The 26,851-nt window shown below is 42.6% G+C and overlaps 1 protein-coding gene across 1 annotated transcript in view; it reads left to right on the forward strand.

The window, feature by feature from the left end:
- LOC124595553 (neural cell adhesion molecule 2-like) overlaps nt 1-26,851 on the forward strand; it is a 433,003-nt gene that overhangs the window by 337,257 nt on the left and 68,895 nt on the right. Inside the window, exon 4 of the mRNA XM_047134337.1 lies at nt 21,802-21,932. Within this exon, the coding sequence (XP_046990293.1) occupies nt 21,802-21,932 (131 nt within the window). The remainder of the gene's footprint in view (nt 1-21,801; nt 21,933-26,851) is intronic.

Genomic DNA, 26,851 nt, shown 5'->3' on the forward strand with positions numbered 1-26,851 from the left:
GGATCTTCAGAGTGTGCTAGCTGACTGAGCATTTACTACGTCCATTTAAGGCCACAGACCACGTCACTGCACATGTGGCCACAGATACAGAGACGTTTATCGGCGGCAAAGAGTTTAAACATATGCATGAAATTAGACCTGTGGCTTCACGGTCGATCTACACAGTGATATCGATGATTCACTGCGAGCTGTACCGTTGCGATGTCTTTCTAAGTTTGTTACAGGACGTGCTAGGTTTCACGATTTGTCCAAACCGAAGCCTCTATCTTTACTAACTAAATTCGTCGTCCACACAACTTTTTTTTTTCACTACTGAGTCCCAGAAAGATGAAGTCAAGGAAAAAATTTCGACGTTATCATACACAATAGAGCGTCCACTGTCAATAAAGTGCTCCGCCATCACCGATTGATTGGGTTTTAAGAGCTGCGTGTACCTACAGTGCTCTGTGTAGCTCTCATGGACTGTGCATGCCGTCTGTCCGATTTATGAACGGCCACACTCACAGCAGATCTTGTTAACACCAGACTTACGAGGCACCAGCTCAACTTTAACGGAACCAGGAGTGCTGCTATCTTTGGTGGAAGGAGAAAAATCACTTTCATTTTGTGCTTGCTGAGGATCCGTCCCGTTCTTAACGCTAAGCTTCCCATGTATGGCAGAAAAACCATGAATTGGAAACTTTTCGTATCTTCTGCTACATTCCTTATGCCCACTGTTGGTTTCATTAGTGGTGCCTTATATATCTCTTGTGGAGAATATCCGTTGGCTTCAAGAACTTTTCTCATGTGTAGAATTTCGCTCCAGACTGCTCTCGTGTACACTGTATACCAGTGTTCTGTGATTACTCATAGTTTGCGAAGGATGGTGGCACCTTCACTGTGACAATTAATGGATATTATGAAAAAAACGTAAATTAGCTACAACCTGAGGCGTGCAAACACTTTATTCAACATGTGAATGTCACTACAGATATACCGGTTTAGATTATGACATGTTCGATATGCCTGCCAGAAATGGCGATGATGTGGCGCAGACGAATAGTAAAGTTCAGCATGGTCTGAAGTGTCGGAACATTGATGCTGTCGATGACCTCCTGAATGGCTGTTTTCAGTTCAGCAATGGCTTTGGATTTATTGCTGTTCGCCGGCCACGGTGGCCGTGCGGTTCTAGGCGCTCCAGTCCGGAGCCGCGCTGCTGCTACGGTCGCAGGTTCGAATCCTGCCTCGGGCATGGGTGTGTGTGATGTCCTTAGGTTAGGTAGGTTTAAGTAGTTATAAGTTCTAGGGGACTAATGACCACAGCAGTTGAGTCCCATAGTTCTCAGAGCCATTTTTATTGCTGTTCATCTTGTTTTTACTATAGCCCCACAAAAAGGCGTCGCATGTGTTCAAATCCGGAAAATATAGCGGCCAATCGAGGCCTATGCCAGTGGCTTCTGAGTACCCCAGAGCCAGAATGTGGTTCCCAAAGTGGTCCTCCAGAACATCAAATACTCTCCTCCTCCGATGAGGTCGAGCTCCGTCTTACATGAACCATATCTTGTAGGAATCAAGTTCATTTTGAATAGTGGGGATGAAATCATCTTCCAAAACCTTCAAGTAAGATTCAGTAGTCACTGTACCATCAAGGAATATTACACCGATTGTTCTGTGACTGGACATTGCACACCACACAGTGACCTGTTTGAAGGTGGAGAGACTTCTCGATTCCGAAATGTGGGTTCTCAGTCCCACAGATGCGCAAATTTTGCTTATTTACGAGTACATCCAAATCAAAATGGGCTTCGTCGCTAAACTCATGATGTGCATTCTAATTCTCGTCATGCCCCACGGCCAACCACGCAGTTTGAACGTCCTAATGCAAACCGTTCAGAAGTTAAGGCGATATAGTTGAATAATTGTCACCCTGTACTTGCACGCCGATATAAATCCGTATGGGTTGGTTTATGCATGTCCCAAAGTGCCATCATCTTTGAGTCGTACAAAAACATCCAAAAATGAAATGCCTACGTCTTTGTCGATTTCAGTTGTGAACTGTATTAGTCTATGAATGACATTTAGATGACTTAAAAATTCTTTTAATTTATATTCGCAATGGGGCCACACTAAAAACGTGTCGTCAACATTCCTCCAGAACACTGTGTGCTTCGAGGTAGCAGACACCATCGCCTTTTCATCCATAAAGAAGTTGGCTGCCAATGGCGATAAAGACTACCGATGACGACACCGTCAATCTCTTCATAAATTTTGGTACTGAATAAGAAAAAGTGTCTAAACAAATCCGAAATCCCTTTATCAAAGGTTTTGCCAATGAGAAATGATAATTCTGAAACAGGAACCTTGGTGTACAACGAAACTGCATCGACACTGACCAACATAACAGAACTGAATTTTAGTTTACCAATGAATTCCTTAGAGTCATGTATGTGATGTGCGCATTTTCTCACAAGAAGCCTTAGCAACGACGCTCATTGTTTGGCACTGTTAATAGGTTTGGAGAGCCAATGTTACTCAGTATTGGCACTGAGGAACATCTTTCTTATGGATCTTTGGAAGTACATAAAGCCTCAGAGGAACCACACCACTTAATTCCAATCTTCGCGCAACGTTTGGTGGAAAGGAGGAGGCATTCAGAAGCGAAGTAGTCTGTGTTACCACATGGTTGGTCGGGTCTTTACCGATCTTCCGGTATGTGCTATCACTCAATAAACTGTCCAGTTTATTATTATATTCGTCACGAGACATTAGAACACTGGCATTACCTTTATAAGCTGGGAGAGCCACCATTTCTGTATACTGGCGAAGCTTACGTAGTGCAGCCTTCTCTGCCACAGGAATGGTGCTTCTTTGTCGGCGCGCCTCCGTAACTGCTCGACTAATTACGCGTCTTATTTCTTCTGGAAAGGGGTCGAACAGCTTCATCAAAGGCACCGATGAACACAAGTCGTGGTAAAACTTTTGGTGTGGCTGCAATGTTCAGTCCATCATCGTAGCGTCGTCCAAATCTTTATCCATCATATTAATTACGAAGCATCGAATAACAGTTTCTTGCTGCGAAATCGTCTCAAACCGGATAAACTTTGCGGTCTGTTTCGCCGTGGCCGCCTCAGGAACCCGTTCTGAAGTGGTCCACGTTGTACCATCTATCCAGGTCCATGATTTGTGGAGTAACTCCACAGACATCTTCAGATGCAGGCGATTAAGCTGTTGAGAAACCAAGTCCGCCGTCCGGGGTGGTCGTGCGGTTCTAGGCGCTACAGTCTGGAGCCGCGTGACCACTACGGTCGCAGGTTCGAATCCTGTCTTGATCATGGATGTGTGTGATGTCCTTAGGTTAGTTAGGTTTAAGTAGTTCTAGGGGACTGATGACCTTAGAAGTTAAGTCCCCTAGTGCTCAGTGACATTTTGAGCCAAACTTCGTCCAGTTTTCGACGGTTAAAGTGGATCCTCTCCTTAACAACAGCAACACCAGCTTTCCTTAAAATCTTACTCAAGGCAGTCGATTTAAGAAATGTACTAAGCTGGCAAATTTCGGACCTATGGCATGGTCACGGTACCTCATTAAAAAAATTAAAAAAAATTAAACCCCCCGTAACTTCGCCCTCAAGTGTCGTAGCTTATCCATTCGTCGAACACTTAAAACCACGACCTCCTTGAGGAGTTACTTGATACGGATTTTCATTTTATAAAATGGAGTGCCATGAATACGAATTTAAGGGAAACCTGGGCTGCCATGAATAAGAATTTAAGGGGAGCTGGTGGTTCTATTGTTAAGGAGAGGGTCCGCTTTACTCGTAGAAAATGGGATCTTTTTACTGAACAACTTTATCGCCTGTATCTGAAGTTAATTGTTGGGTCAACTAAAGCATACATGTCGGTTGCACCTCGATGCTCATTGATCCCTTATCAATACCAAGTGGGCTGCCGACTGCTGTACCCTGCTATGACTCTGCAAAACACTGGTCCATTCCTCTCTATAATACAGGAATCTCACATATGGCTTAGTGTCTCCTTCAATGCTGTAGATGCTAGACACGATACAGCATTGTGCGATATGATTGGCAACTGCGCCAGTGAGCCCTTCATCTGTAGCGACTCCTTGAGCAGTTTACAAGCTCTTGACTAGTGTTACCCTCGCCAACCCTTGTTTCGGACTATTCAGGCATCCTTTCTCACCCTCAAACGATGTGGACGTTGAGTGGTCTTTGTCTGGACCCCTGGTCACCTTGGGATCCCAGGGAGTGAAATTTCCAAAATGCTGATCAATCGCTGAACAAATTACGGCCAAAAAGGAGACCACAAATTAGTGGAAGTCCTTCATGTGGGCCTCTTGCAAGGAATCCATCATTCTTTGCTGGCTCCACATCGGCCGTACTTGGCTGAGTCATGGTCATCTCCTCCACCGCGAGGGTCTGCCCCACTGTTGTTGTGCAGCACATTTGACAGGTGGCCGTATTTACTGGACTATCCTAACCTAACTGCCCTGCAGCGGACTCCTAAACTTTCTGACTCGTTTCCCAGGGTCTTAACAGACGATTCTTCAGCCGATGACTAGGTTTTAAGGTTTATTCGTGAAGTGGTTTTTTCTCACACTCTCTTAAGGTAGGGCACCTCAGCCTTGACAGCCAAGCTAGGGCTGTCGCAATGGCTGTGCAGGTTTAGTGGTCGGTCCGAGACCTCTCCCTACCCATTAGTTTGCTCTTCTTCCCCTTTCTCTCTCGATCCTTCAGACTTGGTGTTTCTTGTGCTTCTCTCGCTCCGTCCGTCTCGCTAGTTTGCTAGTCTTTACTGTGTCTTGTTGGGTGGAGTGCCTCTGGTAAGTGACAAAGATACGTTCCTCAACGCAGTTTCTGCCTCTGACAGCTTCTGACTGCTCCCTGGACCGTGCACCTCGCTCACTTTTATCCCTTTCTCCCTTTTCTTCTTTCTTGTTTCTTTCTCTAGGCTTTGTTGATCTTCGGTATTTCTTGTGGTTTTCTTTCTTTGTGTTTGACGCACTAGGTCCTTCTTTGGTTTGTAGTTATGTTGGCTTACCTGTTCCAGGTGAGACTGACTGATGACCTCGTAGTTCGATCCCTTTAATACTTAAAGCAACATCTATGCTTTGTGTCTTGCGATAGCGTCTGAATGTTGTAATGACGTCGGTCTGATATTCGGTGGACAAATTCCCAGACTGATAACCTTTCTTGTCGTAGAGTCATAATGCGCGCACGATCCAAGCTTTTAATGACCCTTGTAGACATGTTGAGACAGTGAACAGGACACAAGGTCCGTGTATTCTAGAGACAGTGCGCTGCAGCTAACTGCGATGAGAATGTAGGGTTCTTTTATTTACATTAATTAGATGGCTGTACTTAGTGTTGAACAAGAGGTGTCCAATAGGTAAACCTCAACGGATGAAAACTGCGCACAACATTTAAGATCACTTTAATACGACTTACGAAGAAAACTGCTTAGTGGAGTTACATCTCAAACCAATGGATACAATCGCACCACACTTCTCAATGTTGTCGAGACATAAAAGTTCTCGTTCCTATTGTTACAGCGAATTTTCACTCTTGATTTCCATCGTGAAGCTTTGCCACGTTCTGCTTGATAAAACCTTCTAGCAGTACAAAAATGCTACTTCTTGCCAGAAGTCGAATACATGCACTGCATCCTCTAAATTAGTTGGTAGCGTCTCTTTTATGAACCTATATTACGGGGAGTAAAAACTATTTTCTAGTATTTATTATAATAGTCTGAGCTGCAGTTAATCGCATTTGATTACAAGCATCGAACACATCTAATATCTTCTTCACATCTGATTAATCACGAGCTGAGAAAATTCACAATCCATTTAAAACTTGATAGGTCATTTATTAGTGAAGATCTATCTTTTTGTCAACACTTGTTGGAATTATCAACACCCCCGCGGCCAAAAACATTTTACATCTCGCAGTGTCATAGCCCTTAAACCAACCATTTGTTACAAGCTTCCAGCCGTACCTGTCACTGAACGTGACAGCTTCGAAACGCCAATACTGCGAGCGGAATGACCTGCATCAATCCGCTGATCCCAGCAGAGGCTTTTGTGCTGCCTCTTTTTGCAAACATTGTTGCGCAGTGCCGCACTTTGTTCCACGTAACTCATTAGGACGAGCGTAACGGGAATTTACGTTCTGGCTTTGAAGTATCACTGCGGACAGGCCGTTTATGTGGATTTTGTAAGAGTTTTTCCTCTTATATTGCCATAACGATTTTATTCACAACACCGATGTAAATTTTAAGGTCAGTCTTCGGTATTATTTTCTGTCCCTAACGAACCTTTCGCGCATATTATGATAATATTGACATGTACGGACGAATAGGAATTAGATCGCTCGCAGGTATTTAGCCAAGTGTGCGGATATTAATACTTTGTACTCGACTGATACAAGCACATATTTGAAGACTATGACGTAGGCTCAGCCACTCAGAATGTGAATGCATTAACTTTAAGACATTTTGAGTGTACTGTCATAATCAAAACCATCTGAATTTCCTTAGCTGCTTCCCGCTTGATTTAAATGCCGCCCATGTAACGTATCGTTTTCAAGGTCCTCTAATCTCTTTATGATACATTTGGTTTAACTATACAAAAAGGTTTCTGCAAGAGATCTTTATTGAACATTGCTCAATGTGGCTATCAGTCCACCAAGAGACCTTTAGTGAACATTGCTCAATGTGGCTATCAGTCCACACGCAGATTAATACCAAAATTATGCAGTATCAGGGAACACGGTATTAGAGATGTCATAGTCCTTAATGCTTATAAAATTAAAATTACTAGAAGGTATGACATTTCAAAAAGCAGTTTCGAACTTTAATGTCGATGACGAAAGATTTTAAACACGACCAGGATCCTGGATTCTTATGCAGAAACTATTGTCCCTGTTTAACTGACCACGAAAATCTGAACCATGGTTTCAGTAGGCACCTAATCAGATAATCAACTAAGTACAATCAAATGTTCGCTATCCATTTTCTTAACAGAAGAAGTAAGATTACTGAAACTGAAGAGATGAGGCGAAGAAGTTCTGCATTGCAAGTATGCGAAACTGTTTCCTAGCTTCGAATTTACAACATAAATATTTGTTCGCATCACTAGCAAAGAGAAGTGCTCTTGTCTGAACCGTAAACAATGTTTTGTGCATACTGGGAGTCCAATCCCGCAGTTAGCATGGTTGTTGACTACACACGAAAAGACCTTACCCATTGAATTCTTCACAAGTAGCTAGGAGTAGCACATTTCAACCTGAAATCTTACGATGAAAAGTTGTGTGTCCCACTTGAATTAAATATACGTACCAACCGTTATCGTTGATCATGCACGAAAGGACATTAAAAATCACAATAAATTTTCACCTGTATTTTGGTGTGCGCATGTTCGGCATTGAATGAAAACTTTTATACCGGACCTGGATTCGAACCCAGACACTCGCCTTTCATGGGGTGCATGAGGAGTTTGGAACCTTTGAGGAACAACGAAATGATGGAACTTTGTCATTCCGAAGGGGTTAAATTCCACGATAGGGGAGATCTGAATTCGAATCTCAGTCAATCATCAATAAAGGCAACATGTCAACTTGAAGTAAAATAAGAAACGTGTTCCAATTGACGTTAAATAACGATTGGTTGATCAATAAAATAATGTTTCTCGTGTAAGGAAATTAACCAGTGGTCTAGTTTATGTTTTACACATTTTTCCCTCTATCATTGGCGCAACCTGCACGCACTCTACTCCAGCTAGGAACGAAGGGAAATCATGTGTAATGTTGGTTTGTAGCCACTGTTCAAATCGACGTTGTTGGATTGGCGTTACCAGAGAGGTAGAGGGTCTATTTGTGCCCGTTAAAATAAGTTTGCCTGAAGTGTGAATTGAACATAGACCTTAAGCGTATGAAACTAATAAGATTCCTTTGAAAATAGAAACATTTCTAAAAGACCACCGATCTTCAGGTATGATTGGTGTATGATTTTGTCGTAAAGAAGTATGCTCTAACTGGACGAGAATTCTGACGCCCCAGAGGTGAATTACAGACTGTTAAACCACTGAATCGCATGTTCATCCGCATTGTCATTCTCTAGTTGCCTTGGCTACCCAGTAATTGATCACTGAAATAAAATCAAATAATGAAACACTGCATGGACTGGCAACGCGATGCAAGCAAATATTTCTAAGGAACTATTGCTCTCCAGCTACTGAGGGTCTTTATTCATTACTGGTCTGGTGACGAACGTAGCCCAGTGTAAGAACAAAGCCAAAATAGTTTTTATTTTATAAATTGTGGTTCGTATAATACAACAGCGTAGGCAACAATGTGTGACCGTTGGTCTTGCATCATACGACGGACAATACTGACTTATGTAATCTCTTATTGCAGCCAAAATTTGATGATTAAAATTGGATTGGTGCATAAACGTGTAGAGATTATGTTTGGCGTGTTGTCATCCAGGGTGCTGAAACTGTATTTATCAATCGTCATTTCTTATTTGAGCTTCTAGAATCAGTTCTTGTGGTGACTTAAAGAATGTTGCTCATTTGAAGGTTATGAGGATCGTTGTTTAAGAATTATAAAGTGCAGCAAGAAATGGAAAAATTAGTAAGAATTCTGATTTTTCGTATCTTTGGATTTCGTAGAGTGTTGCAGGCACTGGAGACAATTGGAACAATTTGTGCCGTGTATGGAATAAGCTCATAGAAGAAATCACGTCAGAAAATGATTTTCTCTTTTCGAGTGGCATCGTTTCGACGTGAATTATTCGCCGCAGTCAAAGACAACGGCGTTTGATAAATGTTGTTTTTACGATTTACCCCTATGGTATCATCGGTTATTGGCAAACGTGATGAACTGCGACCATTTGGCTTTCGTCAGACGATTGCGTTCGGTGGGCAGTGTTGGGGAAGAAAGAAAGGAAGAATAGTATTAAATGCCCTGTCGGCTATGAAGTCATAAGGGACGAAGCCTAATGTACGACTGGGAGAGACAGGTAAGATCAGCTGTGACATTTTTAACAGTGTGCTGCATGGCACTTGCCGCGAGCTTATCTCCCCCCTGTCGGCTCCGGTCGGCTAGAGGTTTAGTTTGAAAGAGCCCGTGTTTCGATCTGTTACGCGCAGGGTCAGCAGGCAGTGCCCTCTTGCGTAGGGGACGTGTGGAGCTCTGACGGCGGCACGAGGCAGAAGTTTGGCGAGTGCGCTTCGGTCGGTTGCTCTGTGGGCCGCCTCGAGGCCTTATGCTGGCTTTTCCGTTCCTTGAAGGGAATCCTTTGACGGTTGACTTGAGTGGCTTTAGATGTGTGTTCTTTGGTCAATGCTGTTTTAAGTGTTGCAAGGATCAACTGGGGAGTTACTGAAATGGATTTTTGCAGTTGTGACTAAATTTGTATATGACGTTAACTGCTGTAGAGATAATCTGGAACACTATTGTGTTCATTTACATTATAGCAGTTCATTGTTTAAATTTCCCAGTGCTTTTACGTGCAGCTCAGATTAGCTGGGTAGCTATTGTATTTGTATGAGCCGTTGCAGCTGTTAGTCGAATTTTCGTGGGGGCTAAGTGCTGCAAGGTTACCCAAGCAGCTGTTGCCATGGTTGATGCTGATGTAGGTTTTGCTTGATACGTAGTAATATCGATTTAATTGGTGCACAGCTCAGGATAGCAAATTTTTGGTTTCTTAGCGAGGCTGCATGTTGACGTTGGTGGTTCTCTCGGCAGTTGTGAACTGAACATGGCTGTGCCGGTAATTAACATTTATTTTAAGAGCTCAGTTGTAGGCGCTGGAAACCACGAAGATTATAAAAATGGTTCAAATGGCTCTGAGCACTATGGGACTTAACTTCTAAGGTCATCAGTCCCCTAGAACTTAGAACTACTTAAACCTAAATAACCTAAGGACATCACACACACCCATGCCCGAGGCAGGATTCGAACCTGCGACCGTAGCGGTCGCGCGGGTCCAGACTGAAGCGCCTAGAACCGCTCGGCCACTCTGGCCGGCAAGAAGATTATACTTAAGCGATTAAGAAATTGTCCGTTATTAGTGGACTGAAACTCCTTTGCGTTGGAAGGTGCGAATGATACTAGTCTTAGGACGCTGTGAAACAAGTATATACTTGAGCCTTGCATATCTGCAACTGCTGTGTACCGTAACCCGCAAGTGTATTGTCCATTCTGGTCGCTCATTTGGTTGCTGAATTAAGTGGTTGTTAAGGTACTGTAATTGGGATAATTCATTAGCCTTCCACTCAAGAATTGCTCGTAGGATCGAGCTTAGGTTACAACAGTAAAGGTCCCAGCATTTTATTTAAGAAAATTACGGAAATCCTAAATCAGGATGACCAGACTCGGATTGGAACCGCCCTGCATTAACGTCATAAATAGAAAATTTTGGTAGGACCTAACAAAAATATCTGAATGGAAGACCTGTGTGAGTACATAAAATGTAATTTTATTCAACTGGTAGCACAGAGAAAGTGTTTTGTGTTACAAGTAACATCCCAGGGGCGTGTCCACCGCAGTTGGCATCAGTAGCCAACAACTGAGAAATCTTGCGGTCGCCATAAAATAAAAACAGCATGAAAATGCATCAAGTGTCACTACTGTACGAGAGGGCCCATCTGCAGTCTGCCGAGTTATGTTTTTCTATTATATTGAATAACCCCAGGAGAAATACTTACAACACTACTCTAATGCAGAAGCATTACATTTTACCAAGATAATCTTACAATGAGTATCAGTAATACGATCCTGCCCAGAAATTCAATCATCTCTGTATGGTCTCTGTATGGCCTTTCTCCACGAAAGTATTTAAAACTGACAGTAACAGTAGACCCAAAAGGAAGCCCAGATAGTTTATTCATCGTCACACATCGACCAATAAAATTAAATATTCACAAAAAAATTAAAATTACTTCGGTAACAAAATAAAAATATGTTTTTCAACAAGGATACAATGTCACAACTGCTCAAACTTTTCACATTTACTCGTATATCCAGGTGATACTAAATCGAAATTGCAAGAAGACTGAAGATGGAAAAACAAAGAATCTATTTATGATATTCGATTTGCCCCCTCCCCCCCCCACCCATACACCTTTTCAGTTGTACGTCTTCTAAGGCCCACTACGAATTCTTTCCCAACCTTTTCATCTCATAATAGCACTTGCAACCTACGTTCAGTTATTTTATGGAATTATTTCAATCTCTGTCTTCCTCTAAAGTTTTTACCCTCAGCGGCTCTCTCTGCTACCATGGGAGTTATGGTGAGACGTCTTAGCTGATGTCCTATCATCCTGTCTCATATTCTTGTCAGTTTTACCCATATATACCTTTCCTCATCTGTTGTTCGGAGAACTTCTTCATTTCTTACCTTATCAGTCCACTCAATTATCAACATCGTTGTGTAGAACCACATGTTAGATTCTACGAATCCTCTCTGTTCCGGTCTTCCCACAGTCCATGTTTTCGCTACCATACAATGCTGTGCCCCACAAGTGCGTTCTCAGATATTTCCTCCTCAGATTGTGGCCTATATCTGATACTAGCAGACCTCTCTTGGCCAGGAAGGCATTTTTTTCCAGTGCCACTATACTTTTGATGTCCTCCTAGCTCCGTCTATCAGGTATTATTTTGAAACTTCCTGACAGATTGAAACTGTGTGTCGGACCGAGACTCGAACTCGGGACCTTTGCGTTTCGTCAGCAAGTGCTTTACCGTCTCAGCTACCCAAGCACGACTCATGGCCTACCCTCACAGCTTTACATCCGCCATTAACTCGTCTCCCACCTTCCAGATGGCATTCTAATCAACGGACAACCACGCCAGTAAGCACGTCCGCACACCTGTCAAGTGGGGTAGTGTTTACAGGGTAGTCCCACATCACAATCGGTGTGTACAGAGTCAAAGACAATCCAGTATGGCACAGAGAAGACGCCTACAGCCTCTCTACTGTTGAGAGCCATAGGAATAATGGAAGCAGGAGAGTCGGAAACTGAAGATTTAATGTGAATAGTTTTGTTGTATTTCGGATGAGGCAACAGTTTATAGAGACCTAAACTATATCCCGGACATGATTGAATTTCTGGGCAGGATCGTATTACTGATACTCATTGTAAGATTACTTGGCTATAAGAGCACTGCACTGAAGCTCGCATTTGAGTTCATAGCATTCCTTGGACGTGTTGTATCGAGGCAAACGGTGTACAGAAGGCTGCATCAGAGTGGACTTTATTGTTGGGGACCTGATGTCTACTTACCTTCGGAGTATCTTCACAGAAGGGAAGGTCTGGAGCGAATCCGTCATCATGCCACCTGGACGGTCAAACGGTGAACCAATATTCTTCTCACAGGTAAGGCCCGATTTTGTCTGTGGAGTAATTATTGATGGATTCGCACCTGGAGGGCGCGTGGAACACGATTTCAGGGCCCAAACGTTGTGTAAAGAGACTGACATCGTGGAGGATCCCTAATGGTGTGGGCATGGATAACGTTGACCCCCCGAGCACCTCTTCAAGAAATTGTAACGGTGAGTCAGCAAGATTAAATCTCTGTCAGGTACCGTGGGCATATCTTGGGATCTGATGTGCGGTTGTTGCGAGGTGCTGTGCGCCCTGATTTCGTATTGATGGACGATAATGCTCGACGTCATAGAGCACGGATAGTTGATTTTTTCTTTTTTTTGGAAAAAACGTTTTTGTCTGACGTTACACATGTTTCAATTGATTACCTTTGGTATTCTTTACATCGTTTCTACTTTATTATCACCTTTTTATACTGTTTTTAAGCAAAAACAGCAGTCTTGCAAAATTTCTGTTTGTTGCTTTAATTTTGGACACCAGTGTATTTCAAGATCGCGTAAACACAGCAGCCGCCGGTATCTGACGATCTTGTTCGCTACCTCAGCCCCCTCGTGTATTCCGATGGGGGCCTACTATTTACAAGTCTATTTTGGATGTGGAGACTGAATATAATATGAACGTTAGTTTGTCTATTTTAAATGATGTTTTGAAATGTAAACGGTCTTTCGAGGTCATTTTGATTTTAATTTTTCTGTTACTGACAATCGTGTGGGTCAATATTGGTTGACTGTTGCTCTAATACGTTTTGATACTACCATGATAAGTCTTGCTACGTCATTGGAGCAGATACCTCCTCGTGATGTTCTTGGTTATCAGACTTTTATGATCACTTTGTCTCAAGTTCATAGTGTTGGAGAGACAACAACAAATTTTGTTATTGATAAACCATTGTCTGTTAGAACTCGTCGAACCTGTAAACTTGGCCACGATGATAATATGCGTGTCTTTGTGCGTGGTAAGGGTGTTGATCTGAAATGTAAAATTGTTGGCGATCGTCCATAAATCTTGCTGGAAAGTGCATTCGAGTCCGGATCATGTTCTTCATTCAGACAGCGGTCTTTTTTTTTTTTTTTTTTTTTTTTTGTGGATGTGGTTATGCTTGAGGATGAGGTTCGGACCGGTTCTGTTGTATACGTGTCGGCGGTACTTCAGAGGACACGTAAGCTAATTTCACTCTATCAATAGAATCTGTGGGTAGCGTGCTATTCACTAGTGAAATCCGACCTTTCAAAGTGCGGTTTAACCAAAATCAAACACGTGAAAGGACTGGGCCATGGTTTAAAGTTAACAACATTCATCATTTGACAAACAGCGTTACCATTTTAAAAAAGGCAAACTATATACACTAGGAGAAACAATTTCTGAGATCAGCGATAGTTACATTAAGTAAAAATGGAAAATTATGATCAGTCGAATCACAAAGGGCAAAACAGTTTGCATACCAGCAACAGTTATAAAATGATACAGGGCTTTTATCAAATTGTAACTCTTTATAGACAAGCCCCTAAATGAGGAAACCTCTAGTATCAGGCTTCGACCAAACGTTATTATCATTTAACCCACAGGCTGTATATATTTTAACTAACAGCTTGGGAGAACAGTAACTCGCGCGAATAAGTCATATACATTTTTTTCATAAACTTGGTCATGCACCGTGTAAACGTGGCCCACTAGGCGGTCTCAACATTTAAACAACCACGAAGCTTAGGTGCAACGGCCTTATCTTTTCCCCTTTCTTTCAATAAGAAAAGAAAAAACGAGAAGTACAGTATCAAGGAACTCTGCTGCGCGCCAGACCGGTAACAGTTAACAACAAGCGGCCAGAATGTTCGCCAGAGATAAATCCCTTAAGCAAAAGTTTTAAGCCACGCATGCTTTTCCTCTTATGAGATTTGACTGATAAAACAAAACAAAATAAACAGAACCCAACAGGGAGACGACGTAACGTATAAGGAATAACTAAATATTCGGCAGAGATAAATGCCTTAAACACAAGTTTTAAGCCACGCAATGCAGATTATATGCTTTTCCTCTTACAGGATTTATCTGGTAAAACCAAACACAATAAACAGAACGCAACAGGGCGATGACCTGACGTATATGAAGTAACTCAATAACTGCCGGCCGGAGTGGCCGAGCGGCTCTAGGCGCTTCAGTCTGGAACTGCGCGACCGCTACAGTCGCAGGTTCGAATCCTGCCTCGGGCATGGATGTGTGTGATGTCCTTAGGTTAGTTAGGTTTAAGTAGTTCTAAGTTCTATGGGACTGATGACCTAAGCAGTTAAGTCCCATAGTGCTCAGAGCCATTTGAACCATTGAACTAAATAACAATGTATGTGCATCTAGGCACCGCGCCTAGGAATACAGTCAACTGTGGTCAAAACAAGTGCAAGGTGTATTGGTGTTACAGCCCCCGACATTAAAAGAAAGCCGCCCGGAGTACGGTCTTAGGCGCCTTGCCACGGTTCGCGCTGCTTCCCCAGTCGGAAGTTCGAGTCCTCCCTCGGGCATGTGTGTGTGTGTGTGTGTGTGTGTGTGTGTGTGTGTGTGTGTGTGTGTTTTGTCGTTAGCGGAAGATAGTTTAAGTTAAATTACGTGTAAGCCTAGGGATCGATGACCTCAGCAGTTTGGTCCCATTGGTACTTACCACAAATTTCCAATTAAAAGAAAGCAGGGTGTGGGGAATTGACACATTAAATAAGTTACTCAACCAAAAGGATGAGCAGTTTACAACAGAAGTAGCTTCCCGTATTAATGTAGAGACAATAGTATTAAAGTTTAAAAACATATTATATTGTTAAAACAAGGGCTACCAAACAGGCATAGAATAAAAGGCCGCTTAGGCCCTTAGAATGAGCAAAACAGCAGTTACACGAAACACTCAAGAGATTAGAATTACATAACTGATCTCTTCCACCTTTTGAATGAGGAACTCAACAGTTACATGAAACAGTCAACAGATTACAATTGCGTAACTCAGCGAGCTGTGACCATCTCGGCGAAGACGGTGTAGGCAGGCGTGGCAAAGACAGTGCGGCCCAAGAAGCCCGTAAGGCGGCACACCACGCTGTCCGTGATGCTGCTATAGGCGCACCTAAGTCCGAGCCACCCCTGCACTCGCACACTGCCACAGTTACACCGCTCAGTGAGACAGCTAAAGCTGACTAAGCGTTTTATACTACACATGCACTGTAGGTATCACAAAACAAGGTGGTTTAATAGGAAAATAATTCCAGAAGTACTGTCGAGCATGGACTAAGAAACCTAACTAGCCAGAAATTTGTAACTCGGCTTCTCCCCAATATATAAAGGTACCGGGAATGAGACAGGCGGAGCAATGAGACCCTCATACGCCCGAAGCAATCATGCTCACTTGCGGAAGTTCGATCTATGCTTTTAGACAAACAGTGAGTTTGTCGGAGCCAAAATTCACACTAGATGGGGCCTTAATTCCGCGACCATACGCAACTAGATTACCACACCGCAAAGTACTCAACTCAGGAAGACCTGCGTGAATTCTACACAAAGAAAGGGCGTGACTCCAGAAAGCCGTTGGATAGACACAAACTTCCCAACGCCCAAAGTCAGTATGCCTAGCCACAAAAAATGGCTCTGAGCACTATGGAACTTAACATCGGAGGTCATCAGTCCCCTAGAACTTAGAACTACTTAAACCTAACTAACCTAAGGACATCACACACATCCATGCCCGAGGCAGGATTCGAACCTGCGACCGTAGCAGTCGTGCGGTTCCGGACTGTAGCGCCTAGAACCGCTCGGCGACCGCGGCCGGCATGCCTCGCCACAACTTCGAGCCACAGTGGCCCCCATCACACCGAGAGAGGAGGACGTCGCACCCCCAAGCGCCACCGGCCTCAGCTCACTGTGCCTGCTACAACACCTCGCTTCCCCGTTCGCGACATCACCACCACCTCCTCTAGATAAACAGCGCACTCTACACCACGGTCGAAACTCATGCAGACGAGGCGGGAAATTTGTAAATATGAAGGAAGCCGACACGTATCAACTAAAATGTCCAGAGTTCGTGTTCCTCTTTCGAAGACATGATGTGGACTGTGGAAGCAGTTGTAGCGATGGTTTGACGTCGTCTGTGTGCATCATGCCATGTGTGCAAGTTTGTAATCATAATGAACATAACTTCGTCTCGTGCCGTGTCCAGATGCTTGATAATTGCGAATGCGAACACTATGTTATTTCAGACGACAAACATAGTCTGTTTGGTCGTTTTTAGGAAGAACTTGGATCGATTAATTCACCAGGGAGTTGTGTGGCGAAGCATTACGAGTCCTGCTGATGAAGAATCTTGGTTTGGTTTATATGTATTGCGAAAATCAAGCAGGTCCATCGGTAAGGCTGATGCTTAGCTAATGTCATGAAACATCTGTGCAGCTTTCAGAAAACAGTGTCAACATTCAACCATGCCGTTGCTAGTGGAATGGCAGTTTGTTGTCTTGTGGTGGATAGCGCTGCAGAATTTGGTAAGTTGAGCAAACAATTTTGGTGTAAACTGTCACCTGCACTTTTTGATGATGTACAGCGGACAACCAAAGTGCGAAATCCAGTTCTACGAAAAGGCTGCTGAAATGTTGTAGACTGGTATTGCTTCTGGCCAATCAATGAACCAATCGATTTTTGTTAAGAAATGGCCTTAACCATTTGATGGAGGTAGCGAAACTTCTACTTTGCTATGCACATGTGGCAAACCGTTTCATCCTATCTGGAAAATCTCCCACTGGTGCTTGCATGTAACGGGATATCTTTCTGTGCTGCACTGAATGCATGCACGACTCCACTCATGACAAGCCTTTAGCATGCGAGGCCATTCGAAACGTTCTTCAACTAGATGAGATGGTGAATGAACACCATTTTGGCACTGGTTGAGTGTCTGTCAAAGCATATCTGCGGAATGCCGGTGGCAGAAAAGAACGAGGCTTTTAACTAGAAATATCGCAGTATAGCTTCGCATCAGCATCAGGAAGGTTGACCAGTTGGAACTTACGCATCTTTCAGTGGTTTCTGGAATTCCTAGTTAGATTCCCGAGCCTTAGCAAGTTCTGCAACATCAATAGTTGTTAACTCGATAAAGACTGACTGACTGCTACCACATTGTCAGCGCCTGAAGTGTAATGGATGTCAGTGCTGAACTGGATAAAGAACTCTAAATGATTATACTGACAAGGTTAACATTTGTTACTGTTCTGTCTAAAGGCAGAGAGAAGCAATTTGTGACTGGTAAAAATTGTGAACTCTCTACTTCCACGTGGGAGCAGTAGCACTTGATCGATTCATAAACAGCAAGCAGTTCATGATGGTGTGGAAAGAAGGCAAGTGGTAGTCAAGCATTTATAATGCTGCACCGACAGCAGTCTGACGCAAGAGTTGCATCCAGTGTGGGGTGCGCCAGGAGAGCAGCATTCTCTATGCTTTCCTTTGCTGCATCATATTCTTGGCTCATTCTGTATGTTCTTTGGATCGGAGACTTTCTTTAAGTTATATGTCTGGAAAGAGCTGCAATCAGCGGTTCTTGGAACTCGGCCGAGTGGGGCAGATGATCACAGTAAATATTTAGCATCCCTTGGAAACGACGTACTTCCTGACGGTTTCGGGACGTTAAATATGCATTATGGCTTCTACTTTTTCAGGAAATAGTAGTGATCCTCCCGACGAAATCAGATGGTCCAAGAATGTGATCTAGGGTTCGCGAAATACCCACTTAGCAGTACTCAGTACCACACTGTGTTACTCAAAGTTCTTAAAGACTTCCACCAAATGTTGCTCGTGCTGATCTTCAGTGGCATAAAAAGACAAGGATGTCATCTAGGTAGGCAAAATAGAATATCAGTCCTCGCAGCACCGAGTCAATAAACCTTTGCCAAAACCATTTATCAGAAAAAGACTCTGAAACAAGCCGAATACCGAGATAATGGCTGTTTTTGGGATACTCTCGTCATCCACGGCAGTTTGCATAATGTACTTTGCACAGTATAGCTCAACGAACATGATCGCACCTTGCAGCATGTAGTTATAATCTCTTAATAACGGTATTTGTTATCTATCTGGCACTGTACTTGCAAAAATTCCACGATAATCAGCACATGGCCGCCATGCGTCTTCTTAAGGTGTGGAGAGGTGGTGGCCATGGACTGAGCAATGGCAAATAATACTTTCTTTGAGTTCAGAATTGAATTTTGCCTAAGTGATAGCCAGACGGTCAGGAACTAATTGCCCAGGTCTGTACGAAATCGGTAGGCCGTAGGTCATTTAGGTGTAGTGACCGGATTGTGATGTACCTGCCTCGGAGTGCCTGGAGGTCGCGTTATAGCTCGAAAGTAGCTTGGGACAGTTACAACCCGCCACCTGGATGGGATAGGCGCTGTGTGTCGCTGTGTTACTTAGGACTCCGGCAGCTGTACGAGCTGGGATGCTGTCGAAGAGTCTTGCATTCGCCACATCCTGTAGCAATTGATAATGCGCCAGGAAGTCTGCTCCGGGTAAGGGTTCCGTGAAGTCAGTGACGGTGAACTTCCAGGGGAACAACGGCGCAGTCCCAAGTCAATACGTCTGAGAGCATAAGTGGCTGTGGATAAATTGTTTTCTGCAGAAAGCCAGTGCGAAGTCGGCGGCTGGTTTTGTACAGAAAAATACGTGGATAAATACCCAATTTCGAACCAGTGTTCACAAGAAATTTTTGTCTCGCCTTCCAGTCGCTGATAAACAAATGCTGAGAGTTCGACCGGTAATCGGATGCACCTACGTTCGACTGGCTCTGGCATTTGGCTAAGCACAACGTGGCGTACGCTTGCCAAATGATCTCAAAAGCTTTGTGTGATACCAGAGAAAAGTAGGCGGCTGCTCAGCGGCACTCATAGACAAGAAGTTCGTAGAACAGTGTCTACGCGATCTCTTACGATAGCGTCCCTGTCGTTGCTAGAGCTGCGACTCGACAACAATTCACTAATCGGTTTAGTCGTAGCGTCGACTTTATCAACGAAGGAATCGTAAACTGCGCGGCTCACCGCTATTGAAAAAGCACTGTTGCACGTTGCTCCCACTGCATTACTCGAAGTTGGGGTTATTGCGTCTTGTATCGGCGTTTAACGTTATTTCCGTCTGTGACGTTATAATAACTTTCACCCGGGCTCTAATACGGCTATTCCATAGTGTATATAGCAAGGTATCTGGTTCAGCGTCTGCGTCGACTTTACTCCGTAATTGCCTGACACATGGTGGCGATTTTCTATAGCCGATATCTTTTTGCGTTAGGACTTGGCGCACCCACTCTTCTAGCAAAGCGGAAATTCTGGGCATTAATTCGGCCTTGAGTTCTCGTAGGGATCTCTCTCAGAACGTGCAGTTATTACATCTTTGAATTCATCCGCGTAATGATGATTTAACTGACTCACGACTAAGACAAATTTAGTAGAATCTGTAGTTCTTCCGGCGTAATGGAAGCTTGCAACCATAACGCAGGATAATGAACCCAGAAAGCAAGCAGTCCCACAGTGAGCCACTATGTTAACGGTACATCGGCAGCCAGTGCGCTAGTACTTCGTGAAAATTCCTATCTAACTGCTTGAAATTTCTCGATGTATTGTGTGTTTCTGGCCTGCAGAGTGAGACGTGACTCAAGAATAGTTCCTAATATCCACAGGCATTTTACAACTACTCATTAATGTTGTGGTGTCGGACTCCTCTTAGGCAACGTCATAGGGTGTAGATCATTGTGTTTAACACACCTTAGAGCCAGATTAGTACACATAAAATCGATGTTAATTTTTATTACTAAAATCATAATTGGTTGCCATTTGTTCAAATGTAGGGTAAAAGAGTAAATTGTTTAAATAATCCATTTTGGCATACGATGAAAATCTGAAGTTTCAAATTTACGACCTCTACAACTGTGTATTTTTCAACATCAGCATAATTGTAAAAAAATAGCCCCAAAACTGCAGATATCAAGGAAAACGATGATCGTACATTTCAGAAATTTCATTGGGCACAATACTCTGCTACAAATATTTAAAAAAAATGCACTACGGTAAACATAACACAAGTGACGAGTCCGTCTGATTGTTGGTAAGACCAGGGGAGTGGTGAGAAGTTTTTGGGCTGGTTGGAAAAGACATTGTTTTTGGGTAATAAATTATTATAACTGGATTATAAATAATAATGGTAAAAGTGACAGGTCATTAATGACGATGATAAAAGTGATATGTCATTAATTGTACTAACTGGAAGATGAACGATTACGGGTCAATAATAAAAGTAGCATGGTCAAGTGGCTGTCTTGAAGAGAAGATTGGTCCCCTTGTCTCAGAAAAGGACATTGACCTGTGACCTTGAAAATAAGAACAACTGCCTCAGGACTTCGACCCTGATGGACGCTGACCCCAGAGATGGAAGTGACCTTGACTTTGGATGATCTTGATTGTTCCTGGAGTCTGCTTAGTCCCATATTTATCATCTTTAGTGTCCAAAATTCACATCCTTAACTTCGGAAACGTTTGCCTTATCCTGTAGCCAGGACTACTTGTACTGTGGTGAGTGGAGCTACGTGTGAGAAATTTCCCGCGGCACTTTTGTAGTCTGCAACATCAACCTCAAAGCTGAGACTTCGTTATTCGTAGTCACGAGTACAATAACTGCACTCTATATTTGTGCTATCAAATGTAATGTCTTTAATTCTTCGTAAAATAGTTATAGAAATATGTTCACCTAGAGACTCAGTATCAATATTTCCCAGCGGTGCTTGTAACAATGGATTCTTTTGAGTGTCTTTTTTTCCTTGATCATTGTCCTAGGTTTATCTCCTAACCATCTGCCAGCAAATGCCGTGTTAGAACGTAAAAGAATCCTACGTTTTAAAATAACACAACGGTGAAAGATATTCTTTCCCATATTGTTAACATACTTAAACTATTTTCCTCAGCACTTACTACATTATTTTACTACAATTCTTCTTCCCTCAAGATATTTTGTTGTTTTCTGCTACCTTATTACAACTGTGCCGTGGCCCATTACCTGTAGGTGGCTATAGGATTAACATGGCCTAAGGTACGTACGGCGTAACATACTTTTTAAGTCACGTCGATACGACAATACATGGCAAGAGTGGCTGTTCCCGTTTTAAAAGTGATTGTGCAGCTTTTTGACCAAATGGCGCAACGTAAATCCATGTGTGAGCCTTTTTACAAGTTTTATCGTCATAACGGTATAAAAATTCCTCACTTATTCAGATATATCCACTTTTCATTAGTCACTATTTCTGTAACGAATAAGGAGTCTATAAGTAAAAATCTCGCCCTGGCTTGGTGCAAGTCTGCCAGTAATCAGAGAGCGATTTGCTCGTGATGGAGGCTGGTGAAGTGTGATCGGAAGCAGTGACCTGTTTTTTGTAGACAGTCCCATCGTGGACCTGGAGCTGGGCAGCAATATCAACGGCAGCGCCATCCGCGAGGGCGTCGACGTCTACTTCGAGTGCAACGTTCGCGCCAACCCGTGGATCCATAAAGTCGTCTGGAGGCACAATGTGAGTTTATTAACTGTTTCTGCCTTTATTTTCATTCCCGCTACATTTATTTGAGAACTCTTGTAAATTCTCTTTGTTAGGACAATATGGACATCTAATACCTCTGAAATATTTCATTTACATCCAAAATGCTTCGCAGCATAATCATTTCATTTCCTCCTTCTGCCAGTTGTAACAATGTTGTGCTTTGTGTGCTCTTTCGTGTACAGTTTGAGTTTAAGATAAAATTATCCTTCTTTCCTTGAGGGGATTTCTTTGTCGTTTATATTGGTATCTTTTGTGATAAGAGAAAACAAAACTTGTCTCTGATTTAGTTAGTTGTCATTTGTTTCCGTTGTGCTTACACTTTTTGCGGCAATTCTGGTCTTATCATTCTGAATAAGTAATAACAGCTGAAGTCTACTACATCTGTTCACACCGTGTAACTCCTCTTTGTTGAAAATTCTATTCATATTAGAAAGATTTTGTTTGTTTGGTAGCCAAACGAACGTGTCACGAAATTTCTGACAAAGCCTCAATAGTACACAATAACGAATAAATCTTTGTGTCAGTTACATTCAGAATTATCGTAGTATGTGTGCTACATGAGGTTAATCCGTGTGAAACAGGAACTTTTAGGGAGGCAGTGTGTCTCATCCCGTTATCTGCTAGTAGTGATACTAAGTCACGATTTTACTTGAAACAATATATGTTGTATGAATTATGTTTTATTTCTGCGGATTAACTAAACATGAAAACGTTACACATCAAGGAATTACCAAAAACTAATAAGAAAAATAGCAGTTTTTTCAATTATTACGGATATATGGAGCCTTTTCCCTTTTTAACGTGCTGCATCAATTTTAAAGCAGTTTCATCTAAACCTTGGACTCATTAAGCTCGACTGGATTATCGAGAAACAAGGAAAAAAGTACCATGGATATAATACGCGAATTTAGGTGGCAGTGATTAAAACAATGCAGTTTCTCTTTCCGATTGTGCACCCTCATGAAATTTCAATCACGAATTTTATCCTCGGATGGGAAAATACTTTTTTGGCTCCCACTACACAGAGAGAACTGAACATCATAATAAAATAAGAGAAATCAGAGCTCGCAGGGAAATGTTTAAGTCCTCGTTTTTCACGCGTGGTGTTCGAAGGGGCAGCTGAAGAGAAATAGCTTGAAGGTTGTTCATGAATCCGCTGCCAGACACGTAATTTTGAATATCAGCGGAATCATATAGATGTAGATATCATTCGTCACTAGCTGCCGCTAGTGATAATGTATTCTGAGGTTTCTCACCAGTTTACTCTCTGAAACTCGCCGAAGGGATCGAGCAGGTAAGCATACGTTAGTTGCCTCGCATAATGGACACCCCCACAGAGATTTCCCCAGTTTCCAAAATCGACCAAGAAAAGCAATAGAATGATTCTTTTGGAAACGATACTTCTGAAAGGTGGAAGGAGTATATAGAGGGCCTATACAAGGGCGATGTACTTGAGGACAATATTATGGAAATGGAAGAGGATGTAGATGAAGATGAAATGGGAGATATGATATTGCGTGAAGAGTTTGACAGAGCACGGAAAGACCTGAGTCGAAAGAAGGCCCCCGGAGTAGACAACATTCCATTAGAACTACTGACAACCTTGGGAGAGCCAGTCCTGACAAAACTCTACCATCTGGTGAGCAAGATGTATGAGACAGGCGAAATACCCTCAGACTTCAAGAAGAATATAATAGTCCCAATCCCAAAGAAAGCAGGTGATGACAGATGTGAAAATTACCGAACTATCAGTTTAATAAGTCACAGCTGCAAAATACTAACGCGAATTCTTTACAGACGAATGGAAAAACTGATAGAAGCCGACCTCGGGGAAGATCAGTTTGGATTCCGTAGAAATACTGGAACACGTGAGGCAATACTGACCCTACGAATTATCTTAGAAGAAAGATTAAGGAAAGGCAAACCTACGTTTCTAACATTTGTAGACTCAGAGAAAGCTTTTGACAATGTTGATTGGAATACTCTCTTTCAAATTCTGAAGGTGGCAGGGGTAAAATACAGAGATCGAAAGGCTATTTACAATTTGTACAGAAACCAGATGGCAGTTATAAGAGTCGAGGGGTATGAAAGGGAAGCAGTGGTTGGGAAGGGAGTGAGACAGGGTTGTAGCCTATCCCCGATGTTATTCAATCTGTATATTGAGCAAGCAATAAAGGAAACAAAAGAAAAGTTCAGAATAGGTATTAAGATCCATGGAGAAGAAATGAAAACTTTGAGGTTCGCCGATGACATTGTAATTCTGTCAGAGACAGCAAAGGACTTGGAAGAGCAGTTGAATGGAATGGACAGTGTCTTGAAAGGAGGGTGTAAGATGAACATCAACAAAAGCAAAACGAGGATAACGGAATGTAGTCGAATCAAGTCAGGTGATGCTGAGGGAATTAGATTAGGAAATGAGACACTTAAAGTAGTAAAGGAGTTTTGCTATTTGGGGAGCAAAATAACTGATGATTTTTCGAAGTAGAGAGGATATAAAATGTAGACTGACAATGGGAAGGAAAGCGTTTCTGAAGCAGAGAAATTTGTTAACATCGAGTATTGATATAAGTGTCAGGAAGTCGTCTCTCAAAGTATTTGTATGGTGTGTAGCCATGTATGGAAGTGAAACGTGGACGATAAATAGCTTAGACAAGAAGAGAATGGAAGCTTTCGAAATGTGGTGCTGCAGAAGAATGCTGAAGATTAGACGGGTTGATCACATAACTAATGAAGAGGTATTGAAAAGAACTGGGGAGAAGAGGAGCTTGTGGCACAACTTGACTAGAAGAAGGGATCGGTTGGTAGGACATGTTCTGAGACATCGAGGGATCACCAATTTAGTATTGGAGAGCAGCGTGGAGTGTAAAAATCGTAGAGGGAGACCAAGAGACGAATACACTAAGCAGATTCAGAAGGATGTAGGTTGCAATGAGTACTGGGGGATGAAGAAGCTTGCACAGCATAGAGTAGCATGGAGAGCTGCATCAAACCAGTCTCAGGACTGAGGACCACAACAACAACAACAACTTCTGATTTGTTTCCTTGAATCTGTCCTACTCGAGCTCTTGATGTGGGTAAGGAGCTCATTTTACCGCAATGTTTAACCATTATCTTCCTTATAATCGAAGAATCCCCGTGGACTAGCACGCTATTAACTTAAAACAATGGGCCCCACGCGGTATGTAAAATACAGGGAACATCTTAACAAATAGTGAGGGCACTGCTCACCTAATTCAGCTAATATCCTCTTGACAATTTTTTCATTCATCGATGTTAACATTGTTTAATATGTACAATGAATATAAAATACCTTTCTCAACAATCGGACAAAGTAGCAAAATGTTTAGAAGTCCACTTCTCAAAAATCTCTCGGTACAACAGAAAACACTTCTGTGTTGCACTCACACGACATGATGTTCAACATATCAGGACAGCGAGAATTGTTACTTCAATTTTCACTTTATGCTTCACAATTATGTGTAACGGACTTATGTAAAATGAGATCCCTGTTTCATACAGGAATGACAGTTTAAGAAAATGCAACGTACCTGTTTTACTATGTCACTTAATTTTCATTTATGTTGTATTAAACTGTTTGTCACATTTGACGTACGATACTGGCTAAATGGCAAAAAAACTGCCCTACAACGTAACACGTAACAGTTTTACCTTCCAATTTCTCATACTTATATGTGTATAGCTGTGAATGTAAACACTGATATGCCTGTATTAACCACATGCTAAATAAAGGAATCTCGTTGTTAACTCAGGTGCACAGTGATTCCAGTTTTTGCTTGTTTTGGTAAACACACACTAGGTAAAACCATACAGATATCACTAATGATTAAAAAACACGACGTATAGTTAAATAAAGACGCTGCTGGCCAATGAAACTGCAGTATCAGGAAAAATAGCAAATCACAAAGTTTCACTTGCGTGCACAGAGTAAAAAGTAAGCGTACGCCGCTAAACTTACATTGATTTCAAGGTACACAGAATCAGAAATTTAGTGACGAGAGCTGCCACTTTTGAGGGCAACAACGATTCTGTATCGGCAGGGCATCGGTTCGATATGAGCTTGGATGACATATTTGCTACGTCACTCCACGCTGCTTCAAAACAATGACCGAGTTAATCGATCGTAAGGGACGCAGTGCAGTTTCTCAGCAACTTAAGACGTAGTGGGTAAGAGATCTGACTGAAGTGCTGGTCAGTACAGCAGCCGAACAAGGTAGCTCAGGAGAGAACGGGCTACAGGCGGTCTTTTTGTTTTGTTGAATGGTGACGTACCGGGGGCGTCCAAGATAAAGCAGAACCATCAGCCATAATACCCCAGAAAAGAACAAATTACTGCCTCCGTGTACCAGAGGTGGTCGTGTTGTGCACCTTATGGCACTCCATCACACCAGCTGCTGCGTCTATATAACGATGGCAAATGCAGTCATTCTACCCTCGATCTCCTCAGAGTCTGCACAAAGGAATGCGTCGATCGTGATGCTGCATGCTGAACTAGGACTCGTGTGAAAACACAACGTTATGTCTCTCCCGTGTGGTCGTTGGGTGCGCCACTGTCGGCAAGCGTTAAGCGAAGCCGCAACAATGGTCACTGTGCTGAAAATCTGTGTTGCTCCATATGTGTTCCCAATATCGGCTTGGATACTCTCCTGCCGCAAAAAATAATCCATTTGTTGATTGAACTTGCGTTACTTGGCGGTTTGAGCTCGCACTGGCAGTCGAACATTAAGCCTGTCTTATCGGGAGCTAGTCACCTGTGGCCATTGATATGAAGTGTGAAACTGATTATGGCCCTTCTGAATTCATCGATTCCATATCCGCAAGACAACAGTTGGATTCATAGTAACGCGAACACCAATATAACGGTACAATTTGCA

The sequence above is a fragment of the Schistocerca americana genome, chromosome 1, assembly GCF_021461395.2.
Source record: "Schistocerca americana isolate TAMUIC-IGC-003095 chromosome 1, iqSchAmer2.1, whole genome shotgun sequence".
Lineage (NCBI taxonomy): Eukaryota > Metazoa > Arthropoda > Insecta > Orthoptera > Acrididae > Schistocerca > Schistocerca americana.